The sequence below is a fragment of the Pelodiscus sinensis genome, chromosome 2 (assembly GCF_052426305.1).
Source record: "Pelodiscus sinensis isolate ZL-2025 chromosome 2, ASM5242630v1, whole genome shotgun sequence".
Lineage (NCBI taxonomy): Eukaryota > Metazoa > Chordata > Testudines > Trionychidae > Pelodiscus > Pelodiscus sinensis.
Window position 1 is genome coordinate 44465935 of NC_143053.1, and position 27041 is coordinate 44492975.

At 42.0% G+C, this 27041-nt stretch overlaps 1 protein-coding gene across 3 annotated transcripts in view; it reads right to left on the minus strand.

Annotated features, from left to right (window-relative positions):
* Positions 1–27041, minus strand: part of SLC26A7 (solute carrier family 26 member 7) — a 161127-nt gene that overhangs the window by 41645 nt on the left and 92441 nt on the right. For all 3 annotated transcript variants that reach the window (XM_075920402.2, XM_075920401.2, XM_075920404.2), the window contains 5 exons: positions 20334–20416; positions 18461–18608; positions 15578–15691; positions 9463–9540; positions 7693–7788 (listed from right to left, as the gene is read on the minus strand). In XM_075920402.2, the coding sequence (XP_075776517.2) occupies positions 7693–7788; positions 9463–9540; positions 15578–15691; positions 18461–18608; positions 20334–20416 (519 nt within the window). The remainder of the gene's footprint in view (positions 1–7692; positions 7789–9462; positions 9541–15577; positions 15692–18460; positions 18609–20333; positions 20417–27041) is intronic.

Here is a 27041-nt window from a genome sequence, read left to right on the forward strand (position 1 = left end):
CTGATTTCAGGAAAGTTGGGGAATGCATGAAGAACCCTCCTTTGACAGACTGACATTCTTTATCTTAGTTGTAGTAAGAGACACACAAGGTTGGATGTTTAAAGTATAAAGGTTTATGTCTATCTCTCTAATATCTCTCTCAAAGTGGCTTGCCAAAGAAATCTTTGATGTTTCTCTGTTTTCTTTGTTGAACCTTGCAACAGCCCATAAATGTCCAGCAGAATATTAATAAACTTGCTTTTCTAAGAATCTGGGTGCTACCCAGACAAGCAAAGTGCTCACTCATGGCCAACATAATCCTTGGAAAGAGTGATTGACATGAGAAAGGATGATTGCTTTGGCTCATCCATTCCAACCTTGTGTGTGTCTCACTACAACTAAGATAAAGAATGTTGGTTTGATCACTATCTGGTGGTTGGATTTCAGGGACTGTAAAGCTGTCCTTTTGGTGGTGGAGGGATTGTGGTGAATGTGATGTTGGTTAAGAATTTCACAATTTTCTTCCTGAAGCAAATGTAATGACCAAGAACATAGTTTCATCCGTTCTTTGCTGTCCAATCAGAATATTATTTTTTCTTATGACTGTTGATGGGAACATGGTAATTGTGAGTGGTATTGTAATTGTTATGAAAGAATTCTTTGAGGCTGAGCCAGCAGAAAAAGTCTTCTAATTTTCCACATGCTGGTATGGAATGAGGTGCTCTGGTAACACAAACATTCAGTTCCTTGGAGAGAATAGATAATTCAGTTTCAATTAGGTGTGGTATTGATAAATTGATGATATTCCAGTGTCATCTAGCATCAATGCAGTTCGTACTGGTGCCAAAATTCCTCAGGCAGTTGGTGTTCTGTGGTTTGTGGAGTAATTTTAGTTGGCTCAGCTTTTTGTTACTGTGTGGAATGGCTGTTGTCAGGGTGGTTTTTTAATCATTGTCTGGGATTTCTTGCCTGATTTCCAGGTACATTTCCTGATTTATTTCCTTCCAGTATGTGGGAACATGAGAAGATTTCTTGTTCAATCTTCCAGAGTATGTGAGGTGCAGTAAATGGTTCCTCAGTTTTTCCTGAAATTCATCTGGAGAGCTGTTCAGCATCTTTGGAGTTCTATGTAGCAGTCAGAGGGTTATAAATGGTGAGACCTGTGAGAATGTTTTGTTTCCTGCATTTGCTCAAGAAGGATGTGACTTACGTTTTGCTTCCTTTCCCCCCCCCCAAGGTGTGGTGTTTTCATTTCACACCGCAGAATCTGATATTTTCCATTGCTTTATGCAGTGTTGCTGTAGCCATGTTAGTCTCAGGACTTGTTTATTTGTGCTCCCTGATATGGGGGAGAGGATACAAAGTAAAGGAAAACCCATGACCCCCACCCGTGTATTGCCTCTGGGAGGAACTTCAAGCTCTACCTCTCTGAACCAGGACAGCCAATCCCATCAACTGCTGGGGGGCTGGATCCACAGGAGCAGGAAGTACACACCTCTAAGCCTCTCCCCAAAGCTCATGGGCACCTCCGCAGGAGCTGTGCAGGGGGCAGGCAACACCCCTACCTCTGGTTGAGCAGAGGCTAGAGAACCTGTTCCCGATGCCTCCCGCAGCAACCCCCTTGCCATCCATCCAGTCCAGGCCCTCTGTGCTCTCTCCGCCCCACCAGAGATACTGGGGAGAGGGGGAGATGTTGTCCCTCTCCCGCTTTGCCTTCCCCTGACTCATTCAACTGTTCTCCCTGGCAGCTGGGCCCTGGCAAGGAGCAGGACAGAGCCACTTCTCATGCTAGCTGAAGGTGGCCAGTCCAGAGCACTTACTCTGTAGAGTGCAGCAGCTTCCTGTGAGACAGCCTGGCAGGGGAGGCAATGGCAGCCCACCCCCTCTGCTCCTCGCTCAAGCCTGGCTACCAGGGGCAGGGGCCAAGCAAGAGGGAAACATGCCGGGTACGGGCTTTAGCTTGCTCTGCCCCTGTCCCTGACAGCCAGGATTAGGCAGGGAGCATAGAGCAGTGGTCACACTCAGCTGGCATGAGAAGAAGCTGGTCCCAGACCATTTGCTCCCTGCCCAGGACCAGTTACCAGGGACAGAGCCGAACGTGCTAGGTTCAGGCATGGTGGGAGAAGGACAGAATCCTCTCCCTCAATAAATACATAAGCAGAGCAGAAATCAGGGGGGCACTTGATCCCACATGCACACCCTCCCTCATGTGTCACTGGTAATATTCTTTATTGGACCCATTTCTCCTGGTGACAGAAACAAGCTTTTAACCTTCATTCATAGATCAGGTTTTCTAAAACCTTTTAATATCCTTCTTGCTCTCCTCTGGACTCTCGCCACATTGTTCCCATACTCCCAGAACTGGACACAGTATACCAACTGAGACCTCATCAGTACCAAGTACCAAGGGACAATTACCTCTCATGTCTTCTACAAGACACATTTATTAATTCATACCAGAACAATATTAGCCTTTCTGACAAATGCAAAACATTGTTGATTCATGTTCAATTTGTGATCTACTGAAAACCTTTCTAGAAATTCTACATCTAGCCAGTTATTCCCCATTTTGTAGGTGGGCATGTATTTTTCCTTCAGAAGTAAAGTACTTTGTACTTGTCTTTATTAAATTTCAATTTGTTGATTTCAGATCGATTCTCCAATTTGTCAACGTTGTTTTGAATTATAATCATGCCCCCTAAGTGCCGACAACCTCTCCCATGTTGTTGTAATGTGCAAATGTTAAAAGTTTCACCCGATTGTCCAAGTCATGAATGAAAACATTGAATAGTACTGGACCCAGGACTGACTCCTATCTGCCCCACTTGATAAGTCCTCCCAGTGTTACAGTAAACCATTGATAAATACACTTTCAGTACAGCCTTTCAATCATTTCTGCACCTATATTACATTAACTTCATCTAGATTATATTTCCCTAGATTACTTACGAGAATTTCATGTGGAACTGTAACAAAAGCTTTATTAAAAATCAAGATATACCATGTCTCCTGCTTTGCCGTGGCCAAATACTGTCAAAGAAGAAAATTAGCTGGCATGATCTGCTTTTGACAAGTCAATGCTGGCTATGTCTTACAACCCTATTACCCGCTAGATCAGGCCCGGGTAAAATACAGCCCGTGGGCCGAATCCGGCCCGCCAACCCACTGGATCCAACCCACGGAGGCAGCAGGGAGCCCCAGGCAGGCTCCCTAGCTTGCCCCACAGCCCAGTTTCTGTTTTGAAACTGAAGGAGAGGTGGGAAGTTTTAGGAGCCACCCCACCACCAGCACATTCCCACTGGCGGGTTTCTGGCAGAAACCAGACAATGGGAGCTGCTTGTTAGAACAACAGGCTGCTAAGAAGACTCATGCCCTGTCTCCTGGGCTCAGGGTATGTCTACACTACCCTCCTAGTTCGAACTAGGAGGGTAATGTATGCATACCGCACTTGCTAATGAAGCCCGGGATTTGAATTTCCCGGGCTTCATTAGCATAAGCGGGGAGCCGCCATTTTTAAATCCCCGCTGCTTCGAACCCCGTGTAGCGCGGCTACACGGGGCTCGAACTAGGTAGTTCGGACTAGGGTGCCTATTCCGAACTACCGGTACACCTCGTTTCACGAGGAGTAACGGTAGTTCGGAATAGGACCCTAGTCCGAACTACCTAGTTCGAGCCCCGTGTAGCCGCGCTACACGGGGTTCGAAGCAGCGGGGATTTAAAAATGGCGGCTCCCCGCTTATGCTAATGAAGCCCGGGAAATTCAAATCCCGGGCTTCATTAGTAAGTGCGGTATGCATACATTACCCTCCTAGTTCGAACTAGGAGGGTAGTGTAGACATACCCTCAGTGATTCATGAAGTACATGTAGGGTTACCAGGTGTCCAGTATTGACGCACACAGTCCGGTATTTCTGCCTCCTGTCCAGTAAAAAAATTCAGAAAATACCAGACACCTAAAAAATGTCCGGTATTTTCTGATTTTTTTTCCCTGCCAGGAGGAGAAAATACCGGACACATGGCAACCCTACCACACACAAAAAATGGGCCCAGTCCCCACACCTATCTTCCCCCTCCCCAGACCCATTGCTTACCTGGTTCCACAGGGAAGCTGTCTTCTGGGTCGATCAGGAAAACAAGATGGCCACCGGCAAAAAGCTTCAAAGGCTTTTCTTAAAGGGACCATGCTATTTTTTTCTTAACTCTCAGGATCTTTTTTTTTTTTTTTTTTTTTTTTTTTGGTTCAACAACTTTGGTATCTCCCTTTTTTCCCCCACCCTCAACAGAATTTTTTCCTGGTGGTTTTTTATGGGGGGAGGCGGTGTTCAGTATTTTTAGTTAAACCATCTGGCAACCCTAAGCACATGGCCAGGCAGGCTGGCTGGCTGGCAAACCTTTTAAGTGCTGCAGGCAGGCGAGTTTGGCAGCTGACAAGTAAGTCTCTTGGCCACAGCCTGCTTCTGGCACCCCAGCTCTTTCCTGCCCCAACTCTCTGTCCTCTCCCCCATCTCAACATACCCAAACTCTCAGTCCCCCTCTTACACCCATACTCCCTCCCAGATCTGGCACCTCAATCTCCTGCCCCAGAACACAATCCCCTCTTACCCTAGGTCATACCCTAAATCCCTGTACTCCAGTTCCCTGCCCTACGTCACAACTACCTGCTTCATCCCAACTCCTTCACAGACTCCAGTCTCCCTCCTGTACCCCAGTCCCTTACCCCAAGCTCCCGTCTGCACCCAACCTCCATTCCAGACCCTGCATCTCCATTAACATCATGGAAGAGAACAGCCCTCGTCCACTTTACAAAATCTTGGAGTGGCCTCTCACCAAAAATTATTGCCCACCCCTGCACTACGTGCTTACAAACTGATCGTTTAGTAATTTGTGACAGTATCTTTCCAGGTATCAAAGTTAGTGTGACCTGCCTATAATTGTCCAGCGTCCTTTAGTTCCCCTGTTTGAGAAACACCAAGCTCATAATTTGACATAACATCTGATGTTCTATTTCCAGACACTGCAGTTACCAAACCAATGAGCATAACAAACTTGACTTCTATGTTACAGGATACTCACCCTTTGAAATGTTCTTTATTCACCCACATTCCAAAAGGACAGTTGCTAATAATTTATAAATGTTTTTAATTTAGTTTCTATCTTCAATATACTTAAAAACCTAGGCAATAGAATGTTTTCATGTCTATTATACTGCCAATTGCTGCTGGGATCCAATACATTCCAAAATCAGCACTAATTGTAGCCTCTCATATTACCTAGTCTTGCTGGGTCTCCTCAAACAGTTCTGTTCCCTAAGATCAACACTCCCATTTACAAAAGAAGACAGTCATTCCATTTGAATTATATGCTTTATCATTTCATTATAAAGGCTGACCAGAGATGATGATACAGATCACAAAAATAAATTATTGTTCTAATATATTCAACAAGATAGAGTCCAGAGATGGAATCAGCGTGGGAATTCTACTGTCCATTACACAAGCCTTCTTGGTTACTTTAGGCACTAACAGAACTTCTGACAAGCCTGGCACTGGAATAACCTTGGGTACATCTACACTGCAACACTAGTTCGTAATAACTATTGCTATTCTGAAATAACTTAGTCCGCGTCTACACAGCAGGCAGTTATTTTGAAATAGTGTCAAAATACTGTCAAGATGGAGGACTTCTTACTCCAACTCCTGTAACTTCATTGTACGAGGAGTAAAGGAAGTCAGAGGAAGAGTGATCTACTTTGAAATAAGTGCTGTGCAGACACTCCCAATTGCGAAATAAGCTATTTCTAAATAAGCTACGCAATTGATGTAGCTCAATTTCCATAGCTTATTTTGAGTTAAGCCCTGTGGTGCAGATGCACCTCTACATTATTCTCCTAGGAGACTTCAACACCTATACTGACAATACTGCCATCTAACTGGCTGATGTCTATATTGGTAAACTTGAGATTCTCCAAGGTAGATTCCAGGCATATTCATACAGCTGAATACCCTCTTGATTTTATCTTAACATTAGTGATAGAAAACTTGGGTGTAATAACCAGGCTTCCAGCCCTGTCTGACCCATGCTTCACAGAATCGTAGGACTAGACGGGACTTCAAGAGGTCATCTTGTCCAGTCCCCTGCACTCATGACAGGACATATGTATTATCTAGGCCACTCCTGACAGGTGTTGGTCTAACTTTCTCTTAAAAATCTCCAGTTCCATCTTAAAACAGGTATCAAGGATTCCTAGCCTTCCCATGTGGAGATAGAATCAACCAGACTAGTTTGCCTCTGAAGGCGTATCAGTCAGCTGAGCTTCCAGAATATCCTAGTAGAAAACACCATCTATTCATTAGAATAATGTGTTGATGTAATAGTTATAGTTTCTTACCAACTGGCATGAATTTATTTGTCCAGAAATACAGCCTGTCTCCATGTCAACCATGCATATCATTTGGGATCTCTTGAAACCAGCAGCAAGTGTGTAAAGGACAGACTAGAATATAGGTGATACAACACAGACCCAAAAGTTTACCACTTGCAGCACACAATTTATGGAAGACTACACTATAAATCTGTGGATGAGACCCAGAGTTCCTCCTCCTCTTTTAGATCTGAAAATCATCACCCAGCTTAACTGTCCCTAAAAGTTATGAGTCTAGACTTTTAATGCAACTCTTTGAAGTGTCCCTGCTATGCCACCTGCTATGAAGAGATCCTATTTCACTGAAGAGACCAAAGGAATCTAAGATGGTCTCCCGTAAACTGAACTGAAGGATGCAACCATCAACCCTCCTTAACAGAATTATATACAGACTGCAAACAGGCTTTAACATGTCAAGAGTTGTCCAAACCAGTAATTATAATATAGAGTCTTGCAAGGAATTGCAGGTACACCACCAGGCAAAGATACTTAATGGTTTCCTCAAGAGGCAAATTTCCAGGCCCTCCTGAAACGTGATAATAAAACCAACACTGAACAAATCACTCCCACCATCATTACCACTCGACTGGATCTCAGCCATATTTGCCTTGAATATTGATATGGATCCTTTGCTGTAAATGCTAGTTATCCTGTTCGGTCTTCTATTAGGATAAGAATCTGCATTACTTTTGGTTTAACCAATCTACTCCATTACACATTCGTTGCTATGGAGTGTTTTATTTTAATCAAACTAAATCTGTTTTATTCTGCCTATAGTAAAGCACCTACCATATATGATACTATTTTTCTCTTGACTAAGCTCTATGAAATATCATTAGAAACACATAATGTATATTTCCACATATTTTATACTTTTATTTCTCTGTATCCTATAGAGTATTCATTCCATGTATCAGGGTAGAATACCAGAATTTTTGTACACTTCCAAATCAGCAAACTGTGTTAACCAACCAGCCCAGGGATTTGTATGCATACAAAACTGGACATTCTAAATCCACACTAATTAACCGGGTTTGACTGCATAATTGTTTTGTCTTAAATTATGCTGTATCCTTAACATTTGCCAAAATTCCATTCCTGTTTCTTATAAAGGCAACTAAAATTTCAAATGGTGCTATTTTGTGATTGAGAAAATAAGCTGGCAGAATATTAAAAAAACTGACTTGCACTGGCACAAAGCAGTTCTCAGCCCCAAGCAGTATTAAGGTTTGTTTAGCAAGTATGTGTTTAAGCCACTGTCTGGAAAACATCCTTTGGTTTAATTGCACTTACCCAATCTATTTTATCCACATTCCAATATTTTTTTAAATCACGGAACTGCATTAGCATTCCCTTTAGACCCACAACAATGATACTTGCTAGAACACACTGCAAAAGAAGAAAAAGGAAAAAAAGTTATTAGTAAAGTGCTAGGTAGTAAAACTTGCATTCTCCCAAATTAGTATTTGATATTATAACTTAATTCTAGAAATACCAAGGTAAATATTTTAAAAATGTCATGAGTACAGGCACCAGACCCATTCTCTGCACTCTAGCAGACTATATAGCCCTGGACTGAAGAGGACAGAAACTTCTGGAGAGAAATACCATCTATCTTCAGTAGTAGCAGGCACACATTCTGTTGCTACGCGGGAGGCTCTCCAGGAGGGATGTAAATAGTTAACTAGTTAAACTATAAGTCTCACCCCTTAACGGGTGAGGTTTACTGGTTAAGGTTAACCAGTGGGGCTGGAATAATATGTTTAACTGGTTAACCAATTAAATGGGATTTTACATCCCTGCTCTCCAGAGAAAAGGAGTTAGTAATTTCCAAGCATTGATATGATTCCTGCCCTATTAAGCAGCAGTCCCGCTCTTCACCGTCTTCTACAAAGGGGCCCAGGGGTGGAGGATCCAGAGACTTGCAGGCAAAGTAGAGGCACTAGACTAACCTTTCATTAGTCTTTTTAATCTATGGGGCTCAGAGCAGGAAGGAGGAGCACTGAATGAAAACAGGAATAGGAAGGGATAGAATCAAAATATGGAGGTAAGAAAGGAGGAGAATTATTCAGTTTAAAGGTAATAGGATAGGGTTAAATTTAAAAAGGAAAATATCAAGAGGTTAAAAAAACACAAATAGGAAAACAGATAAAGTTTGAAATACAAGTTATGCACATACACACAGGAAACCAAGAGAGGATAAAGACAGATCCAGATGGTGCATACCTCATTCAGTGGCTCAGACTGAAAATTATGTAATTAGCCTTAATCGTTTTCAGGCCAAAATCCCCAATGTGGGCACCCTTAAACTTTGGAAAAGTTTGAATCTGAGCTGTTGTGACTTTGGCCTTTCTCCAGTACTGATTTGGTGTTAATATAATACCAACAGGTCTTCTGGAGCTTTATGCATGAGTCTCTAAGCCTGAGCTAAAGACCAGCTGGTCTTCAGCTAAGGCTGTAGAGCACCATGTATTCTTTCTCTCTGTAAGTGGTGTAGCTCCTTCTAGATGAGACAGTGAACCACACCCAGTAGGTGTGTGGGTTACATACATTTACAATGTTTATGGCTAAATATTTGATGTGGCATCACACTATTTGGTCTATTCACATCTCACTGCAGGATATGTATCCATAATTCCTTGCTCAGAAAAATAATTATCTGTAATAATGGTTAGATCACTGACTACTAGCTCCAGTGTGCGACAAATTCATTTGGTAAGTAAAATCATAGTTAAGATTCTCTGCTGCAGTTAACTTGCACTACTCCTTTGACTTCAGTGGTGCCCATTTACATGAGCTAGAATCTGGCACCATATATTTAGCAAGATTACAGATCAAAATTAAGATAAAAGAAAATATTTCCTGACACAACAAAACTGAGGGATATTATAGCTATTTTAAGACTTTCAGAGATGTATTCTCCTCTATGTTATGGCACTTATAGTGGTGTTTATGGGAACTAAGCACTCATTTCAAAAGGAGAACCATCTTCTATGAAAGACCTGTACATCTTGTACAGAAATGTGCAATGAAACTTTTAAAAAATGAAAGCAAGTACTGTACCATGGGCAGCCAGTATAGCACAGGTCCTATTGCATAGATTACCACAAGTATCAAAATACAAGATATAAGGCAAGCCACCTGAAAACAAAAACAGGGAAAGCACAATAATATTATTCATTGTTTATAACCAACTGAAAGTCAGTTGAATATGCTGGGTTTCTCAGAAATGGTGAGAACAACAAAACATTGTACACATCAAAGTTAAAGGAGACGAGCTAAACATTTTAGCTATCTAATTATCTGTGGATTAGAACCATGTCTGGATCATTTAAATTTTAAATTTAGGATTTTCTGTAACTAGTAAATGCTTAAATATCTGGATCAGATATCAACATTGGGCTTGATTCTGATGTCAGATACATAGGCACAAACCACTGTATGACTTGTGAAATCAGCTACTGAAATGGTGCATGTGTGTGCAGTAATTTCACAAGATCTGCAGCAATGCATGCCCACTCTATGCTTGTATTAAGGGTAACATGCCCGGCATTTTGTGTTGTTTCGCTATAGTTTATCACTACATTGAATGATGTAACAGTCATATTTGAAGAACTCAAGATTTACTAGGAGAAAACATTTCCCTTGTATGATCAGGTATCAGCAAGGATTTCAGTATTAGCATCGAAGCATTTTACCTTTGGTTGATGCATCAATTAATCATAATCCCAATATCAGAAAGTGAATGGTTCATGCAGGAAACATGAATCTAGGCAAATGCATGTATTATCACACAGTGTTAATATGGTAGAAAATTACAAAACAAAATAATCCTGTTTAGCAGCAGAAATAAAACTTTGAAATGAACTCTAGATCTCAATCATATCCTCTCTGGGTTTCCAGAATGGTTTTGGTGATAAACATACCCTTGCTTGCTTTATGATGACGCTGATAAAATCTATCTTTAATCAAATTAACTATGGATGCATTATTAGGGCTCATGTAGGCTACACTAGAGTGTCGAAAAAGGATATGCAAATTCTGCAGGAATTTCCATATCTTCTTCTGATCTCACTTTTGAAAGCAAAGCTTTCAAAGTGAAAGTAGTTTAGATGCTACTTTTTCGGCAAACTCCTCCCTCCTTTGTTGAAAAGTCACGTAAACTTCATTTTTTGAGGAAAGCTCTGCTTTTGAAAGTGAGATTGGAAGAAGATATGCAAATTCCTATGGAATTTGCATATCCTCTTTTGACACTCTAGCATAGTCTAGATGAGCCCTTAGTTAACCAATAATAAAATGTCAGGAAAAAAAAAGAGGTGAAAGACAGATGCTGATTTTACTTGACAAAATTTTTATCAAGCCTGGGATCCAGTCCTCCCTTCCTGCACTGTTATGTTTTAGTTACCAGATAAAGGCTCTTGAAAAACCTGAAGTTCATTACAGATTCAGATAGGGCTGGTATTGGGTCTTGAGGGCTCCTTACATCTCTGTCATGATATATGTATGACCAAGTTCACTGACTTCTATGCATTCAGAACACCCTCTATCTCTGCTTGCCCATGACACTTGTTCACTACATTCTTCTGCCCCTGCTTGCAACCATACCTATATGGACCAAGAAACAGAGAAGTCAAGCTGAAGCGCACTTTTCTAAGAGGCAGAAGAAGAAAAGAGGTAAAGGAATTTGGTCTGTCATGGCCTTCTATCATTTGGTTTAGAGATGGCCACATACAGGAAATTGGCACTCTAGCTGGCAGGTCAGACATTACAGGGAGGAAATGATATAAGAACCTGAACAGAACAGAAAAGGATAGAAGGACACATAAAATAAGGTCCATGGGACAACAGAGACTGCACAGCTACACTGTTGGTGCACAGTTGGTGGTGGAATCAGACAGTAGTCCCCAAACTGTGGGATGCGCACACACCCCGCCAAGGGCAACGCCTAGAAACATTCGGGGGGAGCAATGAGAACAGGGACAGACCTTATGGGTGGTGAAGAGGAAGCACCACTCACCTCCCCCATTCTGCTCCTAGGCTGTACTACAGCTCCACCCCACCTCTAGCCATTCCCAGCACCACTCCCAGCCCCAGACCTACCCCCAGTTGTGGACTCAGTCCCCTCTCTGCACCCCCCTCTTCCTCGGGCACCACTGCCCCATTCCCAGCCGTGGTTCCTAGTGTGGGGGAGGAGACAACAATGGGGGTAAGAAAGGTCCTGACCATGAAAAGTTTGAGGAACACTGGAATAGAGAGTAATTAGGAAGTGAACTTTGAGGAGGACACTGATGGCTAGATAATATCAGCTCCCTATTTTGGTTAACACTGACATGTTCTGATTTCTACTTTTTAGTAAAACATGATAGTGTTAATATATGTGCATATTGTTTAATTTCAGAGTTGGGAAGGTTGTGACTCCACAAAACTGTTTGGTATGGAACTGATTGAGTATTTAACTTCCCCCCCAATCTAGCCAGACATACAGTTTGCAATGTACCAAGGACTGCTCTAGACACCAGTGTGTTGTAATCAGTTCTGGATTCTGTCCAAGGACTTCCCTGTTTTCTCGGTATTTAGAGAGAGAGGCAGAGTCTAGCCCCTGACATCACATCATAATAGTTTTCTTTTCTATTTACGTTGCCTATTCTGAGTAATTCTGAGTGCTGGCCATATGCTTTCATAGTTTGCATGTTATCCAGAACTAAATCACAGACACGCAGGAGTAGATTTTCTCCTATGCTTGAGATCTGAGTCACACAGGAGAGGGAAGGCATCAGGGAGCCAAGTCCAGCTATCTAATTTTGAAGGCCAACTGTGATCCTGATGCAATTTGAAGCTGTTCCTTGGTAGTCTAAAGCTATGCCGCTGGCACAGAGAAGAAAAGCTCCAATTCATTGTTCCTACTCTATGGGGAAGGAAGGGGAGCAGGGTTTGCCAGTGCAAAGATGTGCCAACAAGTAGTTTCCCTATAGAATCATAGAATCACAGAACACTAGAACTGGAAGGGACTCACGGCAGGACCAAGGCACCATCTAGATCAGGGGTCGGCATCCTACGACTCACGAGCCAAATATAGCTCACAAGGGAGCCATATATGGCTCTTTTGAAGCTTGAGCCCAGCCCCCCCTTGCTCTCCCCACAGCAGGGAGCCTTCACTGTTGCTACAACCTTGTGGCCCCCTACAAAACTAGAGCACCAGCACCAGTATCCTATGCAGGGGAAGCGAGGGGAAAGCCCTGAGGTAGCCAGAAATGCAGAAACCCAGAGTGCAGAAACAGCTGCACACTGATGCTCCCTCCTCCCTGCTCTAGCTGGGGAAACAGCAGTGGGTGGACACACTTTCTGGAGGCTTTTCCCGCTGTGCCAATGGAAGCAGCAGGGAAAGCCTCCAGTGCTTGGGAGCAGTGTGCATTACAAAAACAAGTATGTGCCCACCATGCTCTCCTTCCCCTGCCGAGACCTCACACCCCTAGCCTGCTCCTGCAGCCTCCCCCCTGCACAGACACCCTGCCCCCTCCCTCTGATCAGACACCTATCCCCTGCCTACTCTTGCACTTTACCCTGTTCCTGCCCCCTCCCTCCTGGCCAAACACCCTGCCCAGCCTGCTCCTGCACCCTACCTTTCACCCAGACCTCATACTCTCACCCCATCTTGCACCCCCATTCCTACCCCACTCACTGGGAGCACAGTCCCACTCACTTAACCCCTCATTTTTGGCCCCACTGCAGAGCCTACAGAGGCCCACAAATTACACTAACTCCAGAAGAGTAAATCTGGTATGAGGCCTCTGCTCACCATGGGGCTGGAGCACCAGGGGATTTTTCTGTTGGCCCCGACATAAAAACGGTTCTCCACCCCTTCCATAAATAAAGACAATGTTGAAACCTTTTGTGTCTGATATAATACTTTACTTTAAAAATGAAGCCTGGTCGTGGAGTACTTTGCATTTGTCCTTATTAAACTTCATTCTATTTACCTCAAACCATTTCTCGAGATCATTTTGAATTTTGACCCTATCCTCCAAAACACTTGCAACCTCCTCCCCCAGCTTGGTATCATCTGCAAACTTTAATAAGTGTGCTCCCTATGCCAATAGCTAAATCGCTGAAGACTTTGAATAGAACTGGTCCAAAAACTGAGCCCTGCCAAAGCCCACCTGCTATGCCCTTCCAGCATGATGGTGAACCATTAATGACTAGTCTCTTAGAATGGTTATCCAGCCAGTTATGCACCCCCTTATAGTAGTCTTGTAGTTAATAAGACTGGGACTTTTCAGCTTGGTAAAAAGGTAACTAGGATGATAAGGAGCTATACATTTGACTGGTATGGAGAGAGTAAGCAAAGAAGCATTATTTACTCTTCTCATAATACAAGTTGTAGGGGGTCATGAAATGGAATTAATGGACAGCAGGTTTAAAAGAAACAAAAGAAAGTATGTCTTCACAAAATGCATGGTCAATGTGTAGAACTTTTTGCCAGACATTGTTGTGAAGGTCTAAACTATAAGAGGGTTAAAAAAAAAACGAATTAAGTAAATGGAAGGTAGGTGCAAAACCATGCTCTGAAATGTCCCTAGCTTGTTTGCCAGAAGCTATGGTAGATGGATCACTTACTTGATGATTACCTGCTCTGTTCTCTCCCTTTGAAACATCTAGCATTGGCCATAGCTGGAAGACGGGATGCTGGACTACACGGACTATTAGTCTAACCCGGTACGAACATTTTTATAAGCAGGAACTAAAAATAATTCTACAGTGTACTATGACTCTGAAGCATGGATACAATGGATAATGGAGAATAATGGCACATTAGAATGGTGAAGCACTATATGCCATCAGACTCCATTACTAAATACATTCAGTAAATACTGACAGAACTTTCCTATAATCCTAATGCTTTTTAAAGATGTTTATTGTTTAAATTATTCAGTATAAGTTACCTAGCTCACATGGTTCTGTTTGGTTATCAACAAATACTTGTAAAGTGTTTTGGAAATACAAAGACCTAAATAACCCTCTAGATATTATGACAACTTGTGCAAAACAAACATATGATCTGATCTGCAGGGTTCATAATCTACATGCATACACCAAGGGTAATATTCTACTTAATTTAGGCCATGAACTGCAATTAAGGTCAAGCACAACTTTGGTCCAATATAGTTAACACAATGAACACAAATGGAAAAGTTATACTATTGTAAATGTAGATTTAATTCTGATTATCTGGATTGCTATGTTTTGTTTTGCTAGCATCTGCCCTGGAGAAGCTGAACATGTCATCGCCACAGGCTTGATAGATCGTGGACAACATAAGCATGTGATGACAACACAAACACGCCGTGACACAGACCTTCAGTGGGTACAGTATGACTTTTTTAGGATTGGCTTTCAAGGCTGATTTTCAAAATAAAACTTCAGAAGGGTAGCCAAGTTAGTCTGTACAGGATCAACTTAAAAAACAACAAAACCTCATGATACCAACTATCTGTTTTGTTAGTCTGTAAAGTGTTATCAGACCATTTGTTGTTTTTCAAGTTTTTCAAAATAAAGTAAAAATAAAACAACTGAAAAAGTTGGATTTAATTAATTTTAGTCACAAATTGACTTGAATCCGTTGAATTGAATCCAATCAAATTGTAAAACAGTTCACTATATAAAGTGAAATCCCACACTCACCACTAGAGGACTCTTAAGTCATGATGGTGAAATATGCTAATAAAAATGCAAGGGCTTGAGTGTAGTTTCTGCAGTGTGTCATGCAGAGGAGAAACACAAGGTCTGGAGTTCTCACTTTGCCAGACTTGAAAGCTCATAATAAATTAAAATCTAAGTATATTGATTAAGAAATCACCTCCCATTTGCATTTCAGGATGGCTTTAGCATATTCAAGCTAAAAGAGCAGAATCATGCTTCCCCCACCTGAGTTATTAAACTAAAGTTGTGTATTGGGGAAGTCATATTTGGTTGCTGGGAAAAACAAGGGACACCCTTCTCTCACAGACTGATTTTATATGATGTTTGAAATAATGTTATTGATAATGGTTTCAGAAGTTGATGCCTGATTCCTCCACATTACATTTGAAGAACAAGAAAATAAAATGGATACAAACAGCATAATACATGATAAGCACACAATAATCTCAGCTTTCTTACCATTTTAAGTCTGATGCGTTACCTGTGTTTTTGCTCCAGTGCTATATAAAAGTGCTGTACGTCCCATTGCTGCAGCGCTTGGTATGCAAAAGAAAAATGAAGGAATCACATTGCTGAGGCCATGAGCCAAAAGCTCCTGCAAAGTTTTTTAAAAGAATACATTGTTTTACTCTATTGTTCTGTCACTTCAACATTTCTTGCCAACATGGGAGTTCTCTGTGTAAATATTAGCAATTATAAAGAACAACCTTTTAGGGAAAACAGTAACAGACAGTGTAATAGATCTTCCAGCACTTTATGCTTTCTTATGACTCATTACTAACTTGAATGATCTGCTTATAGCTAGATTAAAAGGTAAAACAGGGAGATATATTGTGGTTGGAGAATAAATGGCATTCCTAGTTATTAAAGATAGGCTCCAACCACATTTACATCCAGACACATTTTGAACAGCCCAAAGTTTGGGGGTGCTTAGATCCGAAGTATGTTCAGGCCTATCCTTAAGTCTCATTTCTCTGTACTTTTGGGGGGCAAGTCTTAATAAAGTGGAAGAAATGTAATTTGAATTCATATGGTACCTTTCATTACTACCATGCTTTATATCTCATCCATGACTGAAATGCTACTACCTCTGAGCAAAGGCTTACACATGACAAGCCTCAAAGGAGTGGGGAAGTCAACCAAGCTCCTGCTGCTGCATACTGAGGTGAACAGTGTGCTCTAATACAGTGTATGATTTTGGTTCTTCAGCATCTGCACTGAGTCAGGGTGAGAACTAAAGGAGACCCTTTATGCTCCTCCCCACTCACTGAGGCTACTAATGACACTGGCATAGGTAGCATATTCATCCAGTGTAGATGCCTGATCATGTGTCCTCCCCCACTTCAGACCAGCACACTGTTAGAGGGCTCAGTTGTGCATGTGTGTTCACTAAAGGTAGGGGTGAGAGGTGACTGTGGAGGAGTCCACAGAGAGGGAAAGGGGAGTTATGTGGGGGCACTATCCACTTAGCAATTAAATTTTTGGTGGGAACATAGGGGGGCAATGCACCTCTCAAGTGTTACCATGAGTCACCTATGACAAAAAGCATGATAAGAGCTGCAGACTAAGGCCTGGTCTACACTAAATCCTCCCCGTCCACCAACCCTATGCAACTTCAGCCACGCAAATAGCATAGCTCAAGTCAACATACTTGTAGTGGTATCTTCCATGCAATAAGAACACGGGGGACTGTTCTCCCATTGACTCCAGATACTCTTCTCATCCTTGTGGAGTACCAGAGTCAACAGGAGAGTGCTCAGCGATCAATTTATCACATCTAAGCAGTTGCGATAAATCAACTGCTGATGGATCAATTACTATAGCATTGATCCACTGCAGAGTGGAGACAAAGCCTAAGTGCCCTAGAGGCATTATCTTATTTCTGCCATTTCCTGCTATAATGCCTGTCATCTACCACCTCTATGGCCATCCCCTTCCTTCACACAAGGCTTAGTGACATAAGCAGAAACTAATGAAAGATTATGTGCAGAATATTTTTTAAGACATGAGCAAAGAAGTTGACATATCCATGTCTCAATAATGTACTGATTTGAATGTTTACAAAAGACATAGGCTGGTCCAAGCAAAACTGGGCTCTCCGGTCACTATTCAGCCATGGTTCATCCACCCCAAGCTGGTCTGCAATGGGAATGCAGGAGTGGTATTTCAGTTCCACAGGCAGACAGAAGTGGGAGGAAAACAGTCTTCCCATCCCATAAATATTTTAGAGTGCTCAAACATTTTTACAGTCCTGACTCAGGATGAAAAGTCAAAATCACAAAATAGTTTGCAAACAGAACATTTTTTTCCCATGTTGGGTCAATCAAAATATATATATATATATAGACACACATACACACACACACATACATATATATACATATATATACACACATACACGTTCAAAAAGTTTTAATTCTGATCTTTTTTTCTTTGTTTAATCTTATTCAGTACATATGAAAAGATAAAGGCAGTTTGAAATTAAAAAAAAATTATTTGAAAATGTTAAAATGGAATATTTAGGGAATTTTGAAACTTTTCCCCCCAACAAGTTTTGGAGTTGGGAAATTCAGCTAAACTGACCTTGTTTCACAAACAATTTTGATTTTGACTAATGGACTCTTGATGAAAAGCTGAAAGATTCCCAATCTGCCCATGGGACAATATCCAGTTGAAAATGTGTCCCTGAGGACATGTATTTCCCATCAACTGCTGAAGTTACTATCTTCACAGAGCACTCAATCAAAATGAAGTAGCTCACATGCTCGATTCAGTGGTTCAGTAACAACCAGTAAACATTCCACTGACACTACAGCCTGTCCCTTGAGGAGTGGAACCCTCAGGACTGGAGATCTCATGGCTGAGGATTTGGCAGCACTCTCTGAATCAGCACTGCTCCTACTTGTTATACAAAATCAGCCTTTTCTTGAAACTCGTGCTTTGCACAAGGCCCAGTTTGTAAGATCAGGTGTGTCTCAGAGGGTGCAGGTTCCTAGCTCATTCCAGTTACTGCTCTGTTTTTCCAGTCTGCAGCCCATGTAGAATTCTTCCCTCACCAAGTTGCCTTGGAAGAAACTGCCTTATGTTAGCACACTGAAGAACACATTGACACCCAAGCTGGCCACTGCTGGTGCTTAATGAAGCATTCCATGATAGTTCCCAAAGCTTGTGTCCCCTTAGAATCAGTAGCAGCCTCCACAGACAGTTTGCAGAGCTCATTTGGACTGCAGTGGATGTTTCCTAGTATCTCTATCATGATCACATATGACATTCTCAGTCACCTGCTAGGCTCCTGACTACTGTGTGTTCCCAAAACAAAAGAGTCAGTTTATGATCTTCCGGCACTGAGAAGAAAATGCTTTACCTGGTTATCATCCACAGAGTATCTGAACTGTTTAGCAGAGCCTTGAGCCAGGGCTAGTGATGCTACATAACCAACTAATGCTACTCCAAAAGCTTCAGTAACTACTTCAGAGAGGATGTTCATGGGTGGGGCTTTCGGTGCCGGTATCCTGCAAAGGCAGAGACATGTATCCATTTATTGGATTTGATACATGCATGGTAAATCCTGATCCAAAGTTATGTTTAATTGCAATGGATACACGCTCACAGAGACATATGTCTTGTAAGGGACTTTTTGCCCTAAATGTCACATCATTGCTGCCTCTTTTTCTACTGCGTCAACAGTGGAAACAATCTCAAGAGCACTAGAGTAAAAAGGTACTGTCAGACATTAGTATTTTGAGAATCATGTTGGGTAGACCTCATTTAAAGCATACAGTAATTAATACGTTAGTGGTAGCCTGTAAGCATGACCACATTAGTACTCGTTGTGTCAAACTTATACAGGCGCACCTCTGAACTTTGGGACCTCACTTACCAAGGACAACCACTGTGAGTGTGGGATGGTGAGGGAGCAGAGAGGGGCACCGAAAAGGAACATTTTGTTGTAGTAGTCAAAAACATGAAACCGAAGAGTTTGCCACACACACTCTGGGGTGGCTGTCCTGCTTGCAGTTCTATGATTATGAATCCTACTTGTAGCATTTTCCTTAATTAATGTCAGGTGATGTCCCTGCTTTCATTACAAGTTTCTTTTCTACACTCAAACTCTATGCTCACAAATGGGGAAGTATGACCTCTCAACAGATCCCAATATCTTTCTTCTATTGCTGCAAGCTCCTAGCACACGGTCTCCTCGTCTTTCCAGAATGCACTGGGCCTATGTCAGATGGGGAAACCCCTAGAAGTAGTTGAAAATCTAATTGGTCTACTTGCTGAAGCCCATTTTTAAATCTTATAAACTGACAATGACCATAAGTAGCAGGTAGTATTCTGGGAGCAGGGACCCCAGTGAAGTAGATTTCCTGTATCTATAATGTGCTCAATCACCATAGTAACTAATGCCCAGTTTTTTAAAGGAATTTGGAGTTTGCTGTGCTCAGCCTTGCAACACCTACCTGATTTAGGAGCCTGTGGCCTACATGCCTCGTATCAAGATTGTCAGCAGGGAGTCAAACAAACTTCTATGTGCATCCTTAATATCGAGTGATGGCGGCAGTTGTCTGTTTTCATTTTTGGGACCTGATCCAAAGTCCACCACACTCAGTGGGAGTCTTTACAGTAACTTAACTTGGGTTAGAATCAGGTCACTGCTGCTTCTGTATTTGTTAAAATACTATTCAAAAATACATTATTTGGTAACATTTTTCCCTCCAAAAATATTTCTTAGGATTTTCCTATTAGACACCAAGAGATTACATCAGGGTGGGGGGAATGAGTCAATATTCCAGTTTATAAATTAAAAGGAAATAAACTGAAAAGGTCTAGAAACACTGATGTAAAGAGGGGTGTTATCTAACCTACCATCTGCCATAGCAAGCTTCTCCATAACACCTTGCCAGTGGGAGAATTATTTTGGTAGAAAGGGGCCTGGAGGGTTGTGTTGTACTACAGGAAAGTGTTTTACCACTCAACCTTTCTTATATTCATTGAGCAGCTTAAGGCATCATTTGGTTCATAGTTCCTTGTCCTATAAAATAATGAAACAATCCCTATATAGGCAACTGAACATCTGCTCAGGATGGTATCAACAAACGTCTCCGATGTGGGGCTATATTTGAGGGCTGAAATGAGCATTGCAAGTACATTTCATTTTCATTTCATTTGCCCTTTCATGGGCTGTTCTCTAAACATAAATACATTTTAAAACCATAAGCAAATAAACAACACCTTACCCTTCTGGAATATGCCCCACAACTTCTAGGCCATAGGTGTTCTCCATATCAGCACAGTAGCAGCCAACAGATGTTGCAATGATCTATTTAATTCAGCACAGAAATGATGTTAATGTTCTATTTGTTAGGTGCTCATATTGCTGCAATGGCTGAGTGTGTCACAATCTTTAATGTATTTATCTTCATGATACTCCTATGAAGTAGGGATGTGCTATTATCCCCATTATACAGAAGGAGAACTGAAACATTGCAAGACTAAGTAACTTGCCCAAGATCACACAGGAAGTCTATGGCAAGCAGAGAACTGAAATAAGATCTTTCAAGTCCAAGGCAAACCCCCACCCACTGGATCATTCTTCCTCTCTGAAACTGCCTACTAGAAAGATGCCTGTGTAAATAAGATGCCTCCCTAACATCTTGAAAATTGCATACTAGTTAACAAAATACCTTTATTTAAGTATTAAATATTCTGTTTAGAAAGACTGAAGTTCATATTCATGGGGATATTATGCGAAAACATAGATCTTGTCAGTTTCACAAGATGCCATTGTTGCTGCAAATCACTGAGGGCATAGCTAAGAAAATCAATATACAGAACGAGAATCTGTAGGGATTATGCTGATAAAATCTCATACTTCACTAAAATCCAAATACTAAAAAGTTTTAAAGAATTCGTCCAAAGGAGTAAATCTGCAAAGTGTCGGACAATTATTGTAGAACATGACAGTATTTTTGTAAGGGAACATGAAAATGTATGGCACTGGAGATTAAAGGAGATTGTACATATTTAAATACATATCTGCCAAACAGAAACTGCTCCCCCATATCAGCTATGGATGTGCAATCTATGTTCAATGACCCAGTAACAAAATGCAGCACAAAATGATACATCCTTGCAAGTGCAAGTTAGTGCACAGCCTTCCAATCCTGAAGTATTTTTAAACAAATTCTAGTGTTTTGAAGCAGCAACATGCTCACGGACTAACATCAGAAGGGACCATCACAATCATCTCATCTGTCCTTCTATACGTGGGTGTTTAGATTATTTTCCTCTTGGCTCCATCTCATTTTTGTAAACTATTATTTGTATTAAATATATCATATATTCCATACATTTTCTTACCCAAATATTATTGTCCACCTTTGAATCTGCACATAGAGGGGGCAATCCATGCATGGTTCTACTTGCACCTACTAGCAAGGAAGCAGTGCTATAATTCCCACCCTCTTAGGGCCAGCAAATAGTGTTCTGTGGGCATGTGATCTACATGAGGCTCTCCGCACAGTGATGCTAAGAGAGACTCAGTAAGGAGATCTTCACAGAGTTATCAATCCCCTGCATACATTCAAATTAAATTCCATTCAAATTGCAAAGGCTGAATACAAACATAAGTATGTAGAGGCAAAATTAGAAAGGCCCAACACAAAACAACCTCAAACTAGATAGAGACATAAAAAGGGTGACATGAAAACATTCTACAAACACATTAGAAGTAAGAGGAAGACCAAGGACAGGGTAGAACCTTGACTCAATAAAGAGGAAAAAACAATTAACAGAAAATGTGGAACTGGCAGAGGTGCTTAATGACTTCTTTATTTCAGTTTTCACCAAGAAGGTTGACGGCAGTTGGACGCCTACCATGGTGAATGTCAGTGAAAACGAGATTGGTTCAGAAGCTAAAATAGGAAAATAACATGTCAACAATTACTTAGACAAGTTAGATGCCTTCAAGTCACCAGGGTCTGATGAAATGCAACCTAGAACATGCAAGGAGCTGACTAAGCAGATACCTGAGCCGTTAGCTATTATATTTGCCTACAAAAGGGCAAATATAATGGGCATCTATAAAAAGGAAAAAAGGACAACCCTGGAAGTTACAGACCAGTCATCTTAATTTCTGTACCAGGAAAGATAATGGAGTAAATAATTAAGGAATCCATTTGCAAACATCAGGAAGATAAAAGGTGATAAGTAACAGCCAGCATACATTTTTAAAGAACAAATCATGCTAAACCAAACTGATAGCTTTACAGGCAGTCCCCGGGTTACGTACAAGATAGGGACTGTAGGTTTGTTCTTAAGTTGAATCTGTATGTAAGTCGGAACTGGCATCCAGATTCAGCCGCTGCTGAAACTGACCTCCAGTTCTGACTTACATACAGATTCAACTTAAGAACCCCAAGCGTCCCCAAGTCAGCTGCTGCTGAAACTGATCAGCAGCTGATTCCAGGAAGCCCGGGGCAGAGCAACTCTGCCTTGGGCTTCCTGTAGTCAGCGCTGGTCAGTTTCAGCAGAAGCTGACTTGGGGACGCCTGGGGCAGAGCAGCTGGGGTGCTGCTGGGTTGCTCCAGTAGCACCGCTCCTCGGCGCTACTGGACCAACCCAGCAGCACCCCATCTGCTCTGCCCCAGGCGTCCTGATTCAGCCGCTGAATCTTTGCAAAGCCTCGGGGAAGCCTGCAGCGGACCAGCCCAGGCACGCCTGGGCTGCCTCACTGCCCAAGCCCCCGCCCCCCCCCCCGCAGCTTTGCTCCGCGTCTTCCTTGTCTGCAGACCAGGGAGACGCGGAGAAAGCCCCGGAGTACACGGGTGGCAGGACCACGAGGTCCTGCAGTCCGTGTCCTCCGTGGGAGCCCCGTTCGTAACTGTGGATCCGACATAAGTCAGATCCGCGTAAGTCGGGGACTGCCTGTATTTAACAGGATAACAAGCCTTGTGAATAAGAGGGAAGTGGTAGATGTGGCTAGACTTTGGTACAGTCTTACATGACCTTTTCACTATCAAAGTAGGGAAATTCAAGCTAGATAGAAGTTCTATAAGGTAGGTGCATAACTGGTTGGACAACCATTCCCAGAGAGTAGTTATCAATGGTTCACAGTCATGCTGTAAGGGCATACTGAGTGGGGTCTCACAGGGCTCAGGTTTGGGACCAGTTCTGCTCAATATCTTCATCAATGATTTAGACAGTGGCATAAAGAGTATGCATTTAAAGTTTGCAGATGATATCAACCTGGGAGGTGTTACATGTGCTTTGGAGGATAGGATAATAACTCAATGATCTGGACAAACTGGAGAAATGGTCCAAAGTAAACAGGATGATATTCAATAAAGACAAGTGCAAATCAGTCCATTTAGGAACAGTTAGTTGAACACGTACAAAATGAGAAATGACTACCTAGGAAGGAGTACTGTGGAAAGGCATCTAGAGATAATAGCGGATCACAAGCTAAATGTGAGTCAACAGTTAGACTCTCGTGCAAAAAAAGCAATCATCATTCTGGGATGTATTAACAAGAGTGTTGTATGCAAGACATGAGAAGTAATTCTTCTGCTCTACTCTGCACTGATTAGGCCTCAACTGGAGTATTGTGTCCAGTTTAGTCACCACATTTCAGGAAAGATGTGAACAAATTGGAGAAGGTCCACAGAAGAGCAACATATATTATTAAAGGTATATAAAACATGATCTATGAGGGAAGATTGAAAGAACTGGGTTTGTTAGTCGGGAAAAAAGACTGAGATGAGACATGATAACAGCTTTCATGTATCTAAAAGTTTGTTACAAGAAGGAGGGAGAAAAATTCTTCTTCTTCACCAAGAAGCATTGGGCTTAAATAGCAGCAAGATGGATTTAGGTTGGACATACAGAAAAACTTCCTAACTTCTCACGACAGTTAAACACTGGAAAAAAGTGCTAGGGAACTTATGGAATCACCATCATTGGAGATTTTTAAGAGCAGGTTAGATATACATCTGTCATTGGCTTACATGGTGCTTGGTCCTGCCATGAGTGCAGGGGACTGGACTTGATGACATCTGGAGGTTCCTTCCAGTTCTATTATTCTGTGAAGTAAACTGTCATAGCTCCATTGACTCCAGTGAAGCGATCACAATTTACACCAGGATGAGGATCTGCTCCACGTGATTTGTGTGCATGAGTTTTTTCTGTGATTTTTTTCAAGCCATCCATGTCATTTTCAGGTTATTTTTATGTTTGTTTGTTTTTTTGTATCAGTTGCAAACTGGCTGAAGAATTCCACTGTACCCTGACAAATCAGCATGTGTCTTTCCTTGAACAACAGCATCTCCTGTAGGCTGTGGTGGATTAGGTCTAGTGGCTTATTGCCTGTGCATTCCCACAAATACCCTCTGACTTCCCCTCTGTCTGACTCACTTCCTCACAGTATTTTCACTAGTAGCTGACTAGGTCTCTGATCATTCCTGAAACATTCTATACAAATACTTTTCTAACTGGATAGTAGCTCATCCTTTCCTGCTTAAACATGAAATTGCTTCCAGCTTAGGCCCTGTCTTCTGTTTACTTTCTGCCATTTATGGGGCATATTCCCACAATAGAATAGTCCCTCAACAAATAGTTAGGTCTTGCAATGTCCATGGGGTCCAGCTATGTCGTAACAATATTTCTAAACCATTCTAGAGTTTTAGATGTTGCTAACACCAAAAGTCTCTGGTATTACAAGCTGCTGTGTTTCAAACTTCCAAATGAAGCTTGTATCTCCCAGAGGGCTTATACGTGTGGCTAAGAGACTATTAAATTCTATCCAATCTACATCATTATGGACACAGCTAAGAGCTACTGTATTCTAATTATCTCTCCAATCCACTATAGCAGAAAATTCAAAGGAACAGAGTCTATTTTCATATTAATTTTGAAAAGCACTTACAAACTTCAACAGGATCTTACTGAGCTATATGAAGAAAAAAAAAGTGTCACTTCCCTCTAGAAACAATACTTTAACATTTTGATAGTAAAGTGAACATGCAGCCTACCTTTTTCTCAGGGACTATGTGTTAAATAGTTTTTCTACAGAGAGAGCCACCTGGGCACAGCTATGAGAATAACTGACTTTTCTGTCTGCTTGTCTTTGTGAAAAATCGAAACAAAAATGAAAGTTTTGGCAAACCAAAGAGTCAGAAAGAAATCAGTTGGGGATGTTTCATTCAATCTGAAATAAAAGGTTTTGTTGTCAAGCTTTTTTGAATATTTTTTAATTTTTAATTTTTTAAAAATAAAAAGACATTTTAAAATGAAACACTAAAATGTTTCATTTTTCAGAATAGTTTTAGAGGGTTTTTTCCAACTGATGTTTTGACAACATTGACATGAAGCCAACAAAATGTTTTGGTTCATCCAAACCTACACCTTTTGTCTGAAAAAAAAGTTTCACCCAGCTCCAAATACAGCAATTCCATACGCCTGGTGACATAACACTGATAAAGGATATAAACGCTAATAAGAAGGGGTTCTATAAATACATTAAGAAGAAGAGAAAGCTAAAGGAAAATGTAGGTTAGTGGGGAAGAGGAACTAATAACAGACATCAAACCCTAATAAATCTGTTAGTCTCAAAGGTGCTACAGGACTCCTCATTATTTTAGATCAGCCTTTACTAAAAAATTAATTGTGACCAGAGGCTAAACACAGTAAATATTAACAAGGGGGAGGAAACACGAGCTGTAACAGGGAGAGAACTATTTAAAAATATTTAGATAAAAGTAAGATGTATTCAAGTCAGAAGGGCCTGATGAAATTCACCCCAGGGTACTGAAGGAAGTTCCAGAAGTAATCGCAGAACCATTAGTGATTATCATTGAGAACTCATGGAAGATAGGGGAGGTCCCAGAGGACTGAAAAAGGGTAAACATAATACCTATCTTTAAAAAGAGGAAGCAGAGGACCCAGGGAATTATTGACCAGTTAGTCTAACTTTGATACCTGGAAATTTACCAGAGCAATTTATTAAACAATCAGTTTGTAAGCTTCTAGAGCAATGGTTCTCAAACTTTTTGGCCCGTGGACCATCTGGCTCAATGAAAATCTTTCCATGAACTGCCAGTTGCTAATGGAAACTCACTGTTAATTACATAATTACTCCTGAGCCATTTTGCTAGTGCTACAGTTAGGGAGAATGGTTTAATTTAAATTATTAAACAGATTGAAGCCCCAACTCCCGGAGTCAGGTGTTTGTAACAACACTCCCCTGGCTTCCCCACCAGCCTGGGAGGGCTTGGGACACAGGGGTGTCTGTGCTGGAGGCTGGACGTGCGGTGGTGGGCTGTAAGCGAAGCTTTGGGGCTGGGCTTGGACAGAGCTCATCCCCAGAGCCTGACTGGTGCTGTAGGAGCTTGACACTCAGCAGTCTACCTGGCATGCAGGGGGCTGTGGGTAAACAGCCAGGGGCTGAGGGTAGTCTGGGGTCCCATCTTGCTGCCCTTGCCCTGGCTCCACAGGGCTGTGGCTATCGCTTCCTGGTCCAAGAAGTTTGGCTTTGAGCCCAACACTCCCCTCCCCAGCCCCTGCTCCCAGCTGCAGGGGGCATTTCTGCCAATGCACACAGGGCTGTCCGTGTGTCCTGTGTCCCCCAGGCCTGTAGCTGCTCCAGGCTGCCCTGCACTGCACCTGGGGGGCAGAATTCAGGAAGGCTAGGCTGAACATGAGGGGGGATATAGGAGCACCTGCCACTGCACTGCAGCGATCGCCCCAGGTGAAGGGTCCCCTGTAGCTGTGGCCCCTGCCTGTGCCTGCCCAAGCTATCTCTTAGCCTCTGCACTTGGGTATATCAGGTAGGTCTTCCGCAGTGCTCCTCAGTGAGCTGGGGCACACGGCGCCTTACACAGGTTGGCTGCATGTTTGCGTTGCCACTCAGTCCTCGCGGTCACCAAGCTCCACACCAGCTGCCAGCACCA